Source organism: Lytechinus pictus, chromosome 1 (genome assembly GCF_037042905.1).
Source record: "Lytechinus pictus isolate F3 Inbred chromosome 1, Lp3.0, whole genome shotgun sequence".
Classification (NCBI taxonomy): domain Eukaryota; kingdom Metazoa; phylum Echinodermata; class Echinoidea; order Temnopleuroida; family Toxopneustidae; genus Lytechinus; species Lytechinus pictus.
The window spans coordinates 18,161,794-18,181,092 of NC_087245.1; the positions used below are offsets into that span (position 1 = coordinate 18,161,794).

At 36.2% G+C, this 19,299-nt stretch overlaps 1 protein-coding gene across 1 annotated transcript; it reads left to right on the forward strand.

Moving 5' to 3' along the window:
* The first annotated feature begins 563 nt into the window (after positions 1-563).
* Positions 564-18,643, forward strand: LOC129258710 (exostosin-like 3). The gene is made up of 6 exons (XM_054896944.2): positions 564-4,991; positions 6,031-6,105; positions 6,790-6,917; positions 8,014-8,161; positions 8,827-8,955; positions 15,266-18,643. Exons 1-6 carry the CDS (start codon positions 2,838-2,840, stop codon positions 15,473-15,475), a joined length of 2,844 nt encoding a protein of 947 aa, XP_054752919.1. The 5' UTR covers positions 564-2,837; the 3' UTR covers positions 15,476-18,643.
* Positions 18,644-19,299: the final 656 nt, after the last annotated feature.

Consider the following 19,299-nt stretch of genomic DNA (forward strand, 5'->3'; position numbering starts at 1 on the left):
TAGAAAGTGCAATCATCTGGATTCGTGCTGTTTTGGCAGAGATGAAGATGTTGACAACTTGCAACCGAGCTGCTGTTGGTGTAATAAGATAGCAATGCTCAAACATGTTTTGGGAGATGTTGCTCCAAACAATGACAGAGGCAAACATGGTTTTTAGAGATGACTCAAATCATGCACTGTTCACAGATCTGCATTGAGTCTTTTTATTTGCTTTTGAATTTTAGAAGTATTTTTCAGTATTCTGCAATGTAATCTGGATTGATGTATAAATAAGATGTCCATATTCATAGGGGGACAGAAATATTTGATAAAGGAATGTTGAGTGACACTACATGTAGTTATACCGGTAAATATTATAAAGTGTAATAGCACATTGATACAGTCATAGAGCATTTAAATTCTGCCACATTAAAAGCCAAAGGGTGAGTTTTAGCATCTGAAGCATGATCTGATACTCTCGCAAATTACATGTATGTTGACATAATTTTGATGTCCCTTGCAGATGATATAGATTTGTATGTAACTGAATGCCCTTTTCTTTCTGTACTTCTCTCACAATGACAGGTGTCTTTAGCCCAGTGGAGCGTGCAGACCGAGAGATCACTGATATCACCCAAGACATTGCTAGCTGAAGAGTGAGCTCGATCTCTCACACGATGTCATTCAGAAACCGAGAAAGTGTCATTCGGTCAAGATTTATGAAGAACACATGATACCTCTTTCCATCTCGTTCAAGGTTGGAGGCAAGTCTTGCGAGCAAATATAGCGTTGATGAGAAGCAATTGTTTCATCCCTGATACCGCAGGAAAAACAGCAGATTGATTTGATTGTAACATGAGTTGGATGTAATATGCCTTGTGGAGATTAAAAGAGATAGCGTTCTCCAGCCCATCACCCATTATTTTAATGACTGCAGGGTTTTTCTCGACCATGAAAGCTCGTGAGAGTTACAGAGAGGATAGAATACCTGCTCTTTGGCTGTGAAACCTATGAAGAAAACTAGAAATCTATTTAATACGCTTCCTATTGAATTCAATTGTATTACAGTGAATAGTGTAAGAGGTTCAAGTGAACATACAAGTAAGGCTTGTATGATCAATCGTAGTAGACAAGCCCAAATTCCTATCTCTCAATCGATTTATTATTATAAGCTGATGCTTTCTCCTACATGTACATGTAAGTCTACTCTAGAACATATTACCCTATTGTGCAATATCTTATGGAATCTAAACTGGGTACCAATTCTTGTCCATAGATGCTACTAGGATGTGTTTGAATTGATTTATTAGCATTTGAAAGTAAAGGTCAGCTATTTTAACAGATAAATCTGTCTACCTCTGTACCTGACATTCAAAAGAGTAGCCACTACTTTCACATGTTTGTCCCTATTTGTAGCTACACTATCCAGTGATAAATGTCCACGTATAACTATAAATCAGTGAAATTTTTGTTTTTTTTATTTCTTTGAGTTTAAACTGATTTTAGTCGTAAACTTTTGTAAAAGGACAATCACTACCCCAAAAAGAAGCTGATGGAAAAAAGACATTGATGTCACTTTTTAATACCTCATCCAAATAAAGTGGACATAGTATGTTAGTATTATTTATAATATTAAGATTATATTAAGATTTGGTTGATTTTAGCTATACTGTAAAAGGGTATTGAATAGAAAAGGTGACGAAAGACATTGATACTGTATTGAATACCACATCCAAACAAAGTGGCCAGAGTTCCAAAACTATTTTATACTATAGTGTAGAGAAGGAAGGAAGGAAGTTAGTGAATATTGTCCTTTGAACCTTTTCCTCTGTTGATATTTCAGTCTAAGGTACATTTCTCTCTGCTCCGTCATTGTCAGGTTGTGACATCATAACCTCACGATTGATTGCTTTAACACCAGACCTCTGCCATTTGAAATGTCTGATAAAACCATCCTAGTGTAGAGCAATGTGTGATGAATGATCTTGTCGCACTACCACTAATTTCAGAGGAAATTCTGAGGAATAAAAGTCTGTTTGCCTCTTTTGTAAAGGTTGTGTTTATCTGATTATAACCTATAAGAAAAAAAAGTATTTTTATAATAACAAGGAATAGTTACACAGTTTATGAATTATAGTAGGTATAATCAAGATATGCCAAACCTTAATGCATACTTCTTCAAGGAATATAAAATGGCAGTTTGTGCTTTGTACAAGGATGGAATTGAAAGGCATGGGTTTTAATGTAATTGATATCAGTTATTTCTTACTCATCTTAAGAGTCTACCTTGCCTCCAGGGAGCTTAGTGTAACCCAATATTAAGAAGTGAGAAGATAAGTGATGATGGATTCCAGGGTAGTTTCGTGCACCGCCATCATTCCTTTCCAGCTGTGTATACCTTAGGCACTGTACGCTATCTGTCGCGGAGGAATAATTGAAGGATTAGGGTGCCCTCGTTGTTAGGGTTAGGTGTAGAGTGATGTGTAAACAAACTGGAGTTCATATTCAAAACTTTGGAGGCCCTTGAAGATAGATCGATGTAAGAACTTGCCAGTATTGCCTTTTTTTCTTGAGAAGAGAAGTGCCAATATACCGTATACATGTAGAAGAAGCAGAATATCAATTGTAATTTTATTATATGTTGAGCTTCCCATTTTGATTTTCTATTTTAATTGCAACAATTATGAGATGAAACAATATAATTTTTTAATTGTCATTTATAATACCCTGTCTTAAAGAAATTAGTTGACTCAATTTTGACTGTAGAAATGAAAATATTTGAAAGTATTGATAAATTATTCATGAATTTGAATCAAATTTTAAAACTGGTTGTATAGTTGAATAAAGGGTGAAGGAGAATGGCTTTCAGTGACTCCCAACCATTTTGGGATCCAAGTCGGACAATGGAATACCAGAGCAAGAGGGACTTTTCACCACCTAAGTCTCCAACAAGGAGTTTATCATTTTCCAAGTGGCTGCAACGAAGTGGCCAGCTGACACGACTGATCGTTTTATTGTTGGTGATCTTGATTTTGCTCCCTCTGTTGACCCATTATTACCTGAGCAATACAGATCTAGATTCACTAGATCAAAGGAGTTTTAGTATTTCACTAGATGAAATGATTGCACTGAAGCCTAGTGAGTTTAAATCACATTTGGTGGAGCTCTATCGCATTAAAAATTCTGTTCAAACGGAGTTGCGGCAATTGGAGGAGAAGAGAAAATTTTTACAAGCTCAGGTCACACGTTTGTCACTGCAGTTAGAGCAAGCACAGTCCGAGGTCCGTAGTGCTATTGCAGAAAGAGATCGCATCAAGGATCAGATCCAACAGACCATCAGAGATCAGAGTGAGATTGTAGAAAGAAGTCTTCGGCACATCTCTGCTCCTTATCAAATTCTTCCTAATTTAGAAGACAGTGGAGATATCGAGCCACCAAGTTTGCCAGCAAGATGTTCACAGCATACATGCTTTGATTACTCACGATGTTCGCTCACATCACGATTTCCAGTATTTGTGTATAATTCTAATGATTTATGGCGAGGTGGTAGTAAGTTAGACTCAACTATAAAGCTTACTGTCACAAATGCATTTGGACGGAGTTCTTATCTAACACGTGATGCCAACTTAGCCTGTGTTTATGTGGTGCTAGTAGGAGAGTTGGAAGATCAGGGTAACCTACCAAGTAGTCGTGAGCTTGAAGTTAGACTACACAAACTACCATACTGGAGGAGTGATGGCAGGAACCATCTCCTCCTGCACATTGTAAGAAGTCTTTCCACTCGAAACATTCTGCAGAATGTCAATACAGGACGTGCCATCGTTGTTCAGACACCCTTCGCGGATTCCCAATTTCGTTCAGGGTTCGACATCGTCGCGCCAATGCTCCTTGGGCTTAGCTCAGAAACAGACTGGAAGGAGGTTCCTCTGCAGTTCCCCGCCAGAAGGAAATATCTTATTACATATCAGGGATCAAAACCAACTCAGACTATGGTGCAAACAGAATATGTAGACAATGCTCCTCTGAGTAGGAGGCTTAAAGATGTAGATAGGACTAAATCTGTAGAGGACCTTATGATTCTAGAAATGGAGAAACTGAATTCTCTATCTGATGATAATGTCCATCTTGATTTTACTTGTAAATCCTTTAAATCGTTTGATGGCATTGATGCCTCAGACTGGAAGCTATGCAGTACAAAGACAGAGAGATCACATCTCTTAAAGCAATCAACTTTTGTATTAATATTAAGTCCAGGAGACCATATAGTATCTTCCACTTCTTTCTACACCCGCTTTTTTGAAGCCCTTCAAACTGGTGCAATACCTGTAATTGTAGGAGAACACATGCAGTTACCTTTTAGTGAATTTATTGCTTGGAATGAAGCTTCTATAGTTCTTCCCCGCTCCAGAATAACAGAACTCTACTTCTATCTAAAGACCATCCAGGACAATGATATTCTCAAGCTCCGCAGACAAGGATGGTTCCTTTGGACAACTTATTTATCAAATACAGATGCCGTCATCAACGGCATCATTGCCACTCTAAGAACTAGAATAGGAATCCCAGCCAATGTAGTGCCACAAGAGAAAGCCCTTGATCTCTTCACTGAGGACTTCCCTCAGAAGACGCAGCAAGCTGAGCAGATGTACCCAGAGTCTGATGATGTCTTCCCAGCCCCTGAGCTTCCTTTCCCCTCCCCAAAGTTCCTCAGGAATTACACGTCTATTGCAATGGATTCCCATTTTACATGGAACAACCCACCAGGTGCTCAGTTCATGTTCCCGTACACCCCATTCGACCCTGTCGTTCCGTCGGATGCCAAGTTCTTGGGCTCAACCCTTGGATTTCGTCCAATAGGAGGTGGTGCAGGAGGCTCAGGCAAGGAATTCCAGGAGTCTCTAGGAGGCAATGTACCCAGGGAGCAGTTCACGATAGTCATGCTAACTTATGAGAGAGAGGCAGTCCTAATGAATTCTCTGATTCGACTCATGGGATTACCTTTCTTGAATAAGGTAAGCAAGATGTTATTGCACATTTTATAAGGAGACATTCTGGTGTCAGAGGGTTTTTTTCCTTTTGTTAATAAATGGACATTTTTGGGGCTCCATAAATACAAAAGTCAAATGTCATTTATGGTCATTTAAAAGATTGATACTTTCTATTGTTCAAGATTGATACTTTCTATTGTTCATTGCTTAGTTCATACTTAAAGGTCAATTCCACCCCAGGAAAATGCTGACTTGAATAAATAGAGAAAAATCAAACTAGCATTGTGCTGAAAATTTCATCAAAATCGGATGTAAAGTGAGAAAGTTATGACATTTTAAAGTTTCACTTATTTTTCACAAAATAGTGATATGCACAACCAAATGAGTCAGTAGATGATGTCTATCACTCACTATTTCTTTTGTTTTTTATTGTTTGAATTTTACAATATTTCATTTTTTATAGATTTGACAATGACCAACTTGACTGAACCATATAGCATTAAACAATGCTAATTCCACATGTTCTGGGAGGAATTAATCGTTGTATCACTTGACAATGAGGAGAAAATTAGAATATTTCATATAATAAAATACAAAATAAATAGTGAGTGGATGACGTCATAGTCTCCTTATTTGCATACCAGCCAGGATGTGCATATAACTGTTTTGTGAAATTAAGCGAAACTGTAGAAATGTCATAACCTCCTTATTTTACATCTGATTTTGATGAAATTTTCAGTGTTATGCTTGTTGGATTTTTCTCTTTTTATTCAAATCAACTTTTTGTTGGGGTGGACTTGTCCTTTAATATCTTATAAACATATCAGTTACAGATTGTCCAGCCATTTCTGGTGTATCCTAACACACAATTAGATATTTAAAAAGGGATAAAAAATTAACATTAACATTATATGTATTCTGTATAATTATGTATATATGTAAATATATGAAGAAAAATAAAATGTTAAAAGGAAATTTAATATTATACAGGGACAGTTCATATTTTGGCACTTATGGAAAGATTACACTTTTCATTGAATCTATTTTTGGCTCCGCTCATCAGGTAATTGTTGTCTGGAACTCCCCTGAGATGCCAGCTGCTGATCTAGTATGGCCTGAGATTCATGTTCCCATAAAGGTAAAGATAAATATTGATTTTTTTTTTTACATTTAATTTTTTAATTTTTTTTTTCATTCTTTGTAATTTTATTTATAATGTCATTTATTTATGTACATGTATTTTATTCTGTCATTATTTTTTATTCAAATTATTTTTTTTTTTGAGGGGGGAGGTGGTTAAAAAAATATCCCTTGAAAGGGCTGCTGTTTTCTAAAATTGCTCATCAATCACTTTAAAGATAGAGAGGATGACAGACCTCTATTATGTTACCAATTACACCAGCATCATATAATTAGAAGGATGAGATCTTATTATTTTCTTTTTAACCAATTATGATTGTTATGGATGTGTGCTTGAATAATGCCAGTCACTATTCTTGATTTGGCTACTGTTTAAAGTTCTTGAGCATGTGGCTTTCCTTTTCGTTTTTTCAAATATTCTCACATCATGATTGGCAGTTTTCATGATTTGCAGTTACTGGATGGGGTGGGGGCTTTGATGGGTGTCAAAGACTTATATTTCTAATATTCACCTTCTCCATACAGTGTACCTGTATTTATGAACAAAATGTACTGCATGGGCACTTAAAATTGTGGAGGTAGGCTTTACATCTTAATATAAACTGCATCACTCAGTGTTGTGCACATGTACGAGTATAATTCATGTTAGTTGATAACACTGCTAATTGATTGATCTAATTAGGTGGTGAGGACGACAGTGAATAGCCTCAATAACCGCTTTCTGCCTTATGATGAGATCGAGACTGAAGCCATCTTGTCCCTGGATGATGATGCTCATCTGAGACATGACGAGATTCTCTTTGGTTTCAGGTAACAAGAGTTACTCTGAATTATTGAAGTTAGGTATCTAGTTGTCTCAATGGCACTAACAAAGATTTGAAATGAGGACCATTGTTGCATATTGCTCAACATAGCCACCAACCTGGATTGTTATTTGAAATTTGCAATTCATCTCAAATCATTGTGCTATGCGCTCTTGTGTTATCACTTTGATATCATTAGGGACTTTTCAATCCATGGTGCAATGATGTACTCATTAATGTATCATTTAAATTAATGTTTATGATATTATCAATATATGAAGACCTTGTGCATCATGTCAAACAAGGAAGACATGTAAAGTTGACCTGCATGTCCATTTTGTTTTCTTCTGGATAACATTCATTATTTGAAGTGGGTTGTCCTTCGGGTATTGCATGTGTTAGCTGTTCTTGCTGTACTTGCTCAACTGCCTCATAGGCAACTCCACCAAAATGTTACACAGAGTTCACTATAAGGTAGTTGATCAAACATAAGCAAAGTGAAGACGACTGGAGAAATCATAAAGCTCTTTATTTGTTGCTGTGGGCCTAGAAGTTTTTTTTTTTAATTTAGAAAAGGATTGAATAATCATGTATGATATACATATATAAGAGGTTTCTTTCAGTATAATATGATAGTGACAAGAGCAATCTTCTAACTTTGTTATTCTATATGCTGGTGTATTTCAGGGGCCGTGGTACGGTTCTTAAAGTGGGGGGGGGGGGGGCTGAGCCAAAAGTGGGGCGGGGGGCTGACCATGCAAAAAATCACAATCATATGGTCTTATTTACGTTTTTGTACACGGTTTTGGAAAAAAGTGCCCCCCCCCCCCCCCCCCGCTTCCGCGGCCCCTGTATTGACCCATGGTTATGGCATAACAAGTTCATTTTAACTTATTTAGAATCATCATCTGGTCCAAAACATTTAAAAGTACTGATGAAGATTTCATATTGTCTGCTGAATAGCATAATAAAAGTTTAAAATTGGAAAGATGAGGCCTATAGATAATGAATTCTTTTATCACTGTTATTCTTATATTTCAAGAAAGAAGTGTGAATGATAGGAAAGGCCTAATCACTTGCTATTTGCTTTGTAAATCTTTCAGAGTGTGGCGAGAGTCTCGTGACCGGGTAGTAGGTTTCCCAGGTCGCTATCATGCTTGGGATCTCAACTATAAGAATGGATTCCTCTACAGTGCCAACTATTCCTGTGAACTCTCCATGGTTTTGACAGGTGCTGCCTTCTTCCATAAAGTAAGTATCTCCTTGTCATTAAAGGTATACTGAAGTGCGTCAATATGGAACTTGCATTCAACAGTCAGGTCACAGGTCCCCGTGCTAATGAGAAATGGGCAAGATTCATTCAAATTCTCTCAGATCATGATTATATCCCCTTCCCTATAAAAGCTTGTGAATTTCAAGACGATAATGTGACATTGGAGAAAGATTTAGAGCAGCAATGGCCAAATTAAGAGGTATTTTGATCCACACCCAGCTATTTCATTATGCAGAAATTCTTATGTCATGCTTATCAATTGGATGAAAGAAGCGAATTTTGAAGGATTTGCCCAGTGACTGTCGAGTGATGTGCGCTTGTTTGTAAACTTAACTGCTTCTTTTTCTTTAGAATTTTCAGCATTTTACCTTCTATCCTTCCTTCATGTTTTTTCTTTCTTTTGTTCTTTATATTTATCTGTTCTCTTGTTCTTTATTCACAACTTTAGCAAAGTCATATATTTGGGGGAGGCTATATAATGTAACATGATATCGTGATGACTCTAACTTTGAATTAGGAGTAGAAACTTTGCCAAGGAATAAAAAAATGAACTTTCACAGGGATAAAATCATTCAATACCCACTAACTGTCACATGAGAATGTAATACCTTTGTTTATATCCCTCTTTTCATTTTTTCCTCAGTATTACACCTATTTATACTCCTACATGATGCCCCAGCCCATCCGAGACAAGGTAGATGAATACATGAACTGTGAGGACATCGCAATGAACTTCCTCGTCTCACATGTGACTCGCAAACCACCTGTCAAGGTAGAGTATCTCAAACAAGCAAATTGTGATGCAAAGCTAGTTAATTACATATGCAGCATGATGCAACATTTCAATGGCTAGGAGAAATATTAACCCAGCTTTAGTCCATCGAGTATTATCATTGGGTAATCTTGTGTCCCTTGAAATTTGGTCTCAAGAGGTGTGTCAGTCATTGATGCTGTTAGCTTTAGCCTTTAGCATTCACTGTACATACCTGCCAACCATTCCGATTTTGGCGGAATTATACCGATTTTTATACCTCCATTCCGAATTCCGAATTTTAAAACCCAAATTCCGATTTTTGGGTTAATCAATATAGTGTTGAAATTATTGAAACGGCTGTATGATGCGACTAACGCATGCACGGCTCATATCAAAATGCGACTAACGCATTAACGACTGGAGCGCACGGCTACGCAAATGCGCTAGTTTTGCACAGAGAGCGACGTTAAACGGCGCGCAAACACTGCTAAGTGCGCAGTTCCATTGCAAATGCATGTGAAAATGACGAGCGTACACGCTACGGCCGCACGTAGCGTTGACTTCCGGAAAAAAATGGCGGCTGACATCGGCTCGCGAAAGTGCCAGTTTTTAGTGAGGACATGTTTTCATAATCCACGAACATCGGAAAAACCGTGAAAAATACACTTTTTTAGACCCCTTGTTTCCTAACTACGATGTTAAAAATTAGCGGTGGTGATATTTTTGACTCGAAATATGGTGATTTAGGTAAGAAAATTTCACCTTTTATTTGAGGTTTTGCCCATGTCGCCAGAAGATTTTGTAGTGAGGGAGTGAGTTAGTGAATGTGCAGTGTATGTCTAGTGTGTTTGGTGATTTCAGTGGTATATTTCTGAGCTTCTGCGCTGCCTGCATGCATGCTGCAGCTGCCGAACGGCTGCACACCATACCCCCGCGCCGCCCGGCCAGCCGCGCACCGACGCTACTCTAAGTTAGATCTATCCCAACGCAATTTTAACATTGATCTGTACTTTATTTTTTGAATAGTTGTCAAATTTTTGAGGAAGAAAAGAGATTATCAAATTTCGATCTCAAGTTGAGCCTTCGGAGCCAAACGCCAAATCTACTTGCTTCGCTTGCCTAAGCTCCCGGCGCCCGCCGAGTTGCTGCGCCTCAGCCTCCCCGTCTTAGCTCACCAGCGCACCGCAAGTGCGCAGTGCGGGTCGGGCGCATGCAGCTGTTTAGTTTCGACTCCGTTTTTGTCATGGCTGAAAATCTGCTCTCTTATACCAACAAGCACTTATCCAATTTAGGTCTTGTCCTCAGTCAGTAACCCCTGTGCGGTGAAATAACATGAATATGATTGTCAATGTTTGGCTTATTTTCTCATGATATAGGCTGGATAAATGTTTGATTTTTTGGCACGTCAGTTTTTCATACAGTAAGTTAGGCCCAACTTAGATCTAAATTCATCATAAAAATAGGCCTATGCCTTGGCCCATAACTCAATTGAATTATTGAAATTAATTTTTTCTAATTAAAAAGAGAATCTGTGGAGATGAAGATCTGCATCCATCTCACTTTCCACCAATAGAGGGCTCTCAAAAATATATTCAAAATTAAAGTTTTTGAGAGCTCTGGTGAACAAGAAAAAATCATAGATTTAAATGAAAACAAATCACACCTGCATGAAACTGGGTGTTTTTTTGTCACAAAAGTGATATTTAAAGACCTTCTTTTAATTGACAAATGATATTTAATTACATAAAGGTAGATTATGAGGGTATATTTGCTTTAAAAAGTGTTGGGAAATGCGCTACTCTTACATGCTGAAAATGCAAAGAGCCCCTAGGCCTACCGTTAAAACGGGCCGGACACCCACTCGGTGCCCTCGTAGTATTGATACTGATTTTTTATTATCAAAGGTTGGCAGGTATGTTCACATATTGTAGTTCAAATAAGTTTGATAAAGAAGCAAAAACATAGATAAAAATGATATTACATTATTTTGCATCATCTTTTTTTATCTTATGCACAAATTAATGAGCTACATGTACATGTATTAAGCATGCATGTGGGTTTTGTGGCAAGATTATTCTCCCTTTTTTTGAAATAATAATATGTGCCTCCACCTGCCATTTCTTTTTAATCATATAAAAAGTGAATTGATGAAAATCCATATTTTATTGTGTTAAATAGACATCAGAAATGAAATACTCCGAACATTTTGTTTTGCCCAATTGATCGTGGGCCCGGCAGCCGTACGTGCAACGCCAGATCGACGAGGCTCTATCCCTTTAATTGTTGAACACCAAACAGGGTAGCAGCAACTCCCACCTTTTAACGTCTTTTGGTCTGACGCGGCCGGGGTTTGAACTCCCGACCTCCCGGTTGTGAGACGGATGCTCTATCAACTAAGCCAACAATTTGCTAAAGCTTCCTTTTACCTAGGCCATGAAAGTGATAAATGATGTTGATACATCCTAGCAAGGATAACCCTAATGCAGAAGTAGCAAACCTGTTTTAATCATTTATATTCTTATGTGCCACTCTCATGAACCCAAATTCTCATTTAAATAGCTAATATAAGAATGAGAGAGGTCCTCCTTTCTGTAGGAAATTGTAAAGTATCCTTAGGGCATTTAATAAAAATACCAACTATGTTCCCAGTTGGTGAATAAATTTGCTGTTTCAGATGGAATGTTTTTTGGTATTCCTGATCATGTATTTTTAAATGTGAATACTAACATGCTCATTTTTACAAGTCTTTTCCTAAAACCATTTCTTCTCTCATTTCAACAAAACTTGAGCCTGTTTTCTTTGGTTATTGAGCAAGTGGCAAGATTTATAGCTTCATGATTTATGCAAGCTTTCCATTGATACTAAATCTTCATCATCTGATTAGAAAATCCATACAATAGTGAAAAGAAAAGGAATCAACTTTTGACCTGTCCCTGGAGTCTTTTATAAAAGGTCTCCTTTCACATAGGTGCTATGATTCATAGCTCCTAACAATGAACTTGAACCTGTGTATTGTTGATGAGGAAGGTTTTATCCATTCTCCCCTTCTCTCTTTCAGTTCACTTCTCGTGTATTGTGGGTATGGATATATCTCATGGTGTATTGATTTTTTTTTATTTATTTACATGTACTTGTAAAGAAGATACATGGAACAAATTTATCCCATTTTATTGTATCTATAAAGGCATCTCCTTGGTGGGTCCTAAATGAGATGAATTGTAAAGCGGATACATGGAACAAAAATTATCCCATCCCATGTAATGGTGCAAAGTAAATGCACAAAGAGTATACCGTAAGTAACGGTGTATTAACCGCACCTTTTTCTCGGCGGGTCAGAATCAAAAGTCGGGGGTGCGGTTTATACACGGTGACAGGTCTGAGCCAAGCCAATCTCAGCCCGATACCACTACCAGTTTTCAACTCGCGTCGGGTGGCCGAGCGTAGCCGCTTGGGGCAATCCCGTTTAGAGGGGTATGAGCCGCGGGTATAAAAGGGAAGCAACTATGACTACCGGTATCTGCCGTAAATGTCCCTCAAAGTTATATCACGGTAACAAACGCACCTACCTTCATGAAACTGACTTTTTTTAATGGTGTGACTCTGTCTTTGTTGTCATTTTTTAGTCATCGCGGCAAAGTTCAGACGCCAATCGATCGCACAGCGCGGTGCAGCTAGCCGAATAAGACATGCATGTGTAATGTTTATCGCAACGTCAACGTAAGCTGGCGCTTTACCTTTCCGTGGAAGTTATTTTGTTTGAAAAATTATTGGTATTATTTGACAATTAATTTCTTTCATTTGCCTTTCCTTCATTTCTCTCTATCATCCATCATCTCAAAATCAATCTTCAATCCCCATCTTCACTCCTTCCGACTTTTTACTTTTAATTATTATTCACTTTATTCCCGCCCAGAGCTCCCATTGAAAATACGGTATACCGGTACTAGCATTTTTTTTCCTATTTTGCTGTCTGTAAGATACCGCCACACACGTACTGAGAACTACCGGTAGTGGTTCAAAGCAGACAAGAAAAACACCTGAACAAAATCGCAAATTTCTCGTATCTTGAACCTTCCCGTATTCCCTTGTCTAAAATTCATGTCAAGACATTGAATGCTAGACAGAATTCTGAAAGCAAAAGTGGGGCTGTGATGCAGGAAATATGATATGAACGATCTTCTCGTATGGGTGAGCCCCCATGTTGATGCTGGTATCGGTACTTGCAATGAACACCGGTACCATATGTGTGTGTGTGAGGTGACTCGGAGTGTGGAAGTGGCCAATAATATCGGCAACTTGCAAATAAGTGACGAAGCGCTGATTTCCCATCATTTTTTACCAGTAATTCTTCGATATTTTTTGGTTCTTGACTCTTTCTTAAATACGCATATTAGAGATAGAAAGTAAGTTTGATTAAATTTTTTTTTTTTTGATTTTTTTTTTTTAAATGATTCTTTTTAATTTTTTTTTTCCATCCGAAAATGGGGGGTGCGGTTAATACTAGGGTGTCTGAAGCCACACTGAAAAGTGTCAGCATAAAACAGGCTAATTTAGGGGAAAATATGGCACATTTTTTCGGGGAAGTTCAGGCTACTAGAAAAATGTGATCTGAATTGATTATTAACTTGTGTTTGGCATGTATGGAAAGAGAAAATTCAGGGGCTTCTTTTGACAGTAAGGACAAGTTTATATGACCATTTTAAATAAGGATTTAGAGATAAATTGCAAACCCTTATTTTTGTGTGTGTTGAGATTGCCATTTCTCCATGCGTTTTCTATGGGAAAATGAAATTTCTGTTTTGCACAATTTTTTTCACTTTGTCGCAATTTTTCATTGTGATCTGGTTTCCAAATCTTTATAAAAATCATGCCATCAGATAGAGCATAAAAAATCCTATTGGACTCTTTATGGACAAGTTTTTGGCATTAATAATAAATTTATAACAGCTCTCGGAAGCTAAAAATTTGGATTTGTGTGTGTCCATTTCTTAACTACACAGTCTATGGCAGAGAAATGCTGAAAATTTACCTAATTTCATTCTTCTTTTTTGCAGCCAATAATTTGATTTTTTTCAAAAATGTTACATTTCTGTCAGTCTGAAGGTCATTTCTCTTCAAATTCACAAAGAAAATGTGATATTTTCTTGAAATAAGAAAAATATTTTTTTTTCTCCAGACACCCTATTAATACACGGGTGCGGTTAATACACCGTTACTTACGGTAAGTGCGACGGGGGAAATGAAGTTTATGTTCCCTTACTAATTGACTATGCCCAAGATAACTTGTGCTAGGGTTTATTGAAATCACCACTTTTACAATTGGCCATTATTTGCATGCTATCTGTGCATGAACAAATAACACTGAACCATTAAAATTAAAACCTATTGCAAACATTCAAACAGCTGTTCAATTGGATAACTTGTCTGTGTAAGCTGATGGTGGGCCTCAATGAAATATGCACATAAATTTGAAATCGACTAACATTTTATTGTGGACTCATATATTTTATGATACCAAGTGGAGTGTATTCTTAAAAGCAATTCATGAGACACCTCTGTCACTTCTGGATTGTGTATTCTATAAAGTGCTTCTATGGACACATTCATGCATGTATATTTTGGTGTTTATATAGTGCCTTTCCATTACAAAATGCCCAAAGTGCTTTGCTATATATAAAGTATGAAATGAAACAAAATTAAATTCTGATCTCCAAGTCCATGCAATATTTGTAAAAGGGATGAGAGAAAAAAACACAGCTCTTGTGAAACTTATGCTCTTTGGGCCTTTCTTTGCAAACAAAGAGGGTCTGTTGTTAAATGCAATGAATACCAGGATTTTTGGAATGTAAAAGTGGAGTCAGTTTATTTATAGACATCAGGGTTCCTAGCCCATCAGGGAAATCAGGGAATTTGATAAAAAATACCTCATATCAGGGGAAAATGCCTCAAATGAGGGAAAAATCAGGAAACGTTGATCGGCCCAAAAGTCGAAAGCACGGTAGTCGGTCAGACTCTGTTATATTTTTTTGCATATCAAAACAACATCCATTGAATGACTGGTCATGGTGGTTTTTTAGTGTAGCCTCTTTGACTGCAGTACAGTTTTTATACTGAAAATACATGTAATTCACTGCAACATCTTAGAAAACATGCGAAACTGGGAATGGGTTTAAATAATTATCAGGGAATTTTTAAACTTCATCAGGGAAAAATCAGGGAATTTATTTTCTTGAAAAGCTGGGAACCCCGAGACATGTAATTTGATATTTGGGGTATTTGAGGCATGACTACCATCAACTGATATTCTTGATCTTGTTCTCCTTCCTAGGTGACATCACGTTGGACATTCCGGTGTGCAGGATGCCCTGAAGCACTGTCTATGGATGACTCTCACTTCCAGGAGAGGCACAAGTGCATTCAATTCTTCACCAAGGTGTATGGTTATACACCGCTCCTCTTCACACAGTACAGGGTGGACTCGGTGTTATTCAAGACCCGTATTCCTCATGACAAGCAAAAGTGTTTTAAATTCATCTAATAGCGGTCGGTTTTTAATGGGAACAGCAGCTACGCACCACTTCTAGATATACAATGTGTCACAGGAAAAGGAATTAATTTTCAGATAGAATCTTAACTATTTTCATCAATTTTCTTGGCTATTTTCAATCTTTTTTTTAATTATTTTCTTTCATGACAGTATCAATGAGTTACATGTAGGTTAGAAATATAATTCTTTGTCTTTTCCAGCTCTATTATTATTTTGTATAAATTTAGGTAAAATATTTTGTTTGGAGTTAAGAAATCCACTTTACTTCACACATGAACTTCAGCTGATAGTTACAACTCAGATTTTTTTTTTTGGCAACTCACATTGTTGTATTATAAATTAAAAGGTTATCATAAGTCATGTTTCTTTTTAAATAAATGGTTGTAAGAGAGAGATTTGGGGTGAATATACTGCAGTCAGAGTTAGACTTTAGATTGAAAATTCTATGCATGGACTTTATTTGCTGAGCCTCGTCACACAAAAGCCCAAATTCACAAAGGTGGTTTTTCAAACCATTTAACCCATGGTTTATGTAGATTTCCTGTATAAATTACACTTATTTACTGCATATATGTAAAAATGTCCAATGCTGATGCGCACTTTTGTCACAGTACGCCAAATTGATGCCTGTTGCCGTGGTTATCCACTTTATTTTATTCATGAGTCCACTGTTTTAAATTAATGAGTTCACTCTTCAAACAGTGAACTCATGAATGAAGTAGCATGGATAACCATGGTAACAGGCACTGCGCACTGTGACAAAAGCATGCATCAGCATTTGACATTTTTTAATACACGTGGTAAATAAGCGTAATTTATACAGGAAATCTGCATAAACGATGGGTTCAACCGATGGTTTTAAAAACCACCTTTGTGAATTTGGGCCAAAGAGTTTTAATCAAACATATCTCAAAACACAATTAAGTGCAAGTTGATTTTCAACCGATCAGAAATGAGTATAATTTGAATAAACTTTCAAGTTGCATTTAAAAGCAATTTAATCTGAGACAGGTCTTCAGTCTTGCTTTGGTTTTAATAGAAGAAATAATGTGGGACAATCAATAAATTTAAAATTCAATCTATCCTTTAATTCGAATGGGTCTGTGTAAAAAAATGTGAGAGATTAGAATAATATCAAAGGGTTTTATTAAGACAAATTCTAATGTATTATAGTATCAATTGTAAAAATAATGTTTCTCTTCACTCTTTGTGAAGTCACTAAAATTACCTTGTGAAGCACCCTTCAGAATTGATTATGTAATATGATATATCTTTATAATAATCGTATTTGTATTTTTAATATTAAGGTTTATAATCAGTACTAATAGCATTCAAATTGCCGGTTGTAAAGGTTTTCATATGTGATGTTCATCATATGCATGTAGGTGATGGTATTTTTATTTTTCTTCATTATTTGGGAATCGTTCTGGACATAACATTTTTTCTTGGTACATGAAGTCATGGGATTCAATTTCCTCTCAATCATGTTCTTGTGAGTGTCCAGACAGGTACATGTATACATAAATGGACTGGTTAGTATTAAACTAGATGTAATTCCAATCTAATTTTTATGGTATTTACCGACTGTTCTAGGCCCCCCCCCAAAAAAAAAAGAGGAAAATTTCTCATACAAATACACATATTTGTAGTGAAAACAAGCAACCTGTTTTCATAATAATTACTTTGGGGGTTCAATAGACTATCGATACTAATTTTTCCCTATTTATTGTAACAGTTAAGCTTGTGATTAAAACACCCTGTCTGGAGGAAATTGATGTTGATTTCATTTGTATTTAAAACCCTTCTCTGACTCACTGGGGCAATTTCATTGATTTGAAATGCAAAACACCCTTTCACGTAGATATTGTTCGCTACCATAATTAAATGCTGTTTTGTGACATGTGAAATAAGTAAAATCTTCATCCCGTCACATTATTTCAAAATTTGCATGTACTTGTATTTATCTATGGGGGCATTGCAATAAACTTTTAATTGAATGCAAGTCAATCTTATTTCAGGTCCCAAAGTCAGTCATATGATTTGCAATTGATCATTGTTGGTCTGGTTCTCATGACAGAAAGTATGAATTTGATTGCCCTTGTTCAAAATCGATCTATTATTTGTAAAGTCGCAGTTTGTAATATTTTCAACCAATTACATAAAATTTTACTTCCACACCTCCTAAATGTTGTATGGTTTTGATGATGACAATGATTGCATAATCAAACATAACTTCTTTTCAGTGGTTTGTGAAAAAAAAAGTAAATAATGATTTAATGTGATTTGGTCTCTGTCACAAAATAGAAATTAGTATACACAGTCAGTATCTACAATTGATTATTACATTGTGTACATGGCTTGCAATTGATTTGGAGTTATTTTTGATTCTCCAATTAATTGTATTTTTCATATCACAGGGCTCGGGTAGTGCCTCGTTTCTTTGTTCATTCTGCAAATGGACATACACCCCAAAATCTGTTTGTGTATTTTAATCAATGATCATAATGTAATATTATTTATTACATGCAGTTTGTTTTTATTATTATTTTTCTGTGATAAATCATACTTCAGCATTCGGCTATTAAGATTATCAAATCAACAATTTTACAGATTCTTGAACGATATTTGTAATTATGTTATTGTAAGTATCTTTAGTTTAGCTTTTAAAAAAGTTGATAAGGGGAATGCATTGCCGTTGAGATTTCTGTATAACTGTTATCATGCAGTAGTCACAATTTGAAAATGCATGAATACAAGTAAATTCTGCAATTGTTCTGGTTTTTGAAGATTTGTAGGCTGAAATATATATGATTCTTTTCTTTTCTCATTTTTTCCAATCAAGTCATTGCAAAAGTTATTACACAAAAAAGTATTATTGATTGGTACTTCAAAAGTACAGTGAAATTTAAAATAGAATCATTTTGAGATGTTGATTAAGAAATGCAAATGTATTTATTTCTGCTAAAGCATTGTATTGGCTGAAATTGAAGAAGAAAAAAAAACAGTCAAGAAATAAGTAGCAGTACAGATGTATGTTGAATCATGTTTATTTTATTTTCTTTTTGCTCATAGCTAACTGTTATACCAAAGCATTTGTTGTTTTATATGAATATATTTTGTTTTGAGAAGTTGTATTAAATCTTGAAATGTTTAAAACCACAGGAATATGATGCATCTATGGCTTTTTGCAAAAAAAAAGTATGTCCTGAATTCTTATCTGCATGAGAAGAAAGAAACACAACTGTGTTCTTGAATGGTACATGTATGGTGGTTGCCAGTTGCGAAGTAATTATCCAGACTCTGAGAGCCCTGTTTAATATTTGAACGTTTATTTTCATTTTGTGGAAAAAATATACATTAAAAAGCTCATTTAGCAAGAGATGGGGGCATTATTCATATGAAATATACTGTCATGTTTCTTATCCCTCTATACATTCTCTTTCTTAGGAGAAAGTTTTAAAATAGACAACATATCACATATGAGAATTGACGCATTAAAAGTTTGCTCTATCAGCTGTGTTCTTTACAAGAAAACTGTCACACTGAAGTCAGCTGCCGGGTGTAGCTGTTAGTTGATGTATGATGTTTCTACAGCAAGAGTGTATTGAGAATTAAAGCCTAATTTTATTAGACCCTTTTCTGATACAAAAATGATCAGTTATTATAATTTAGCAAATAATGAGAGGGGTCGTACATGGTAGAGAAAGGCGAGATTGGGTATACATTCACAAAAAAAATCAATTACAAAGTGGGAAAAGCCACTATAGGCCTATTGAGAAGGGGTACTAACACTGATAAAATGGAAGACCTGGGAC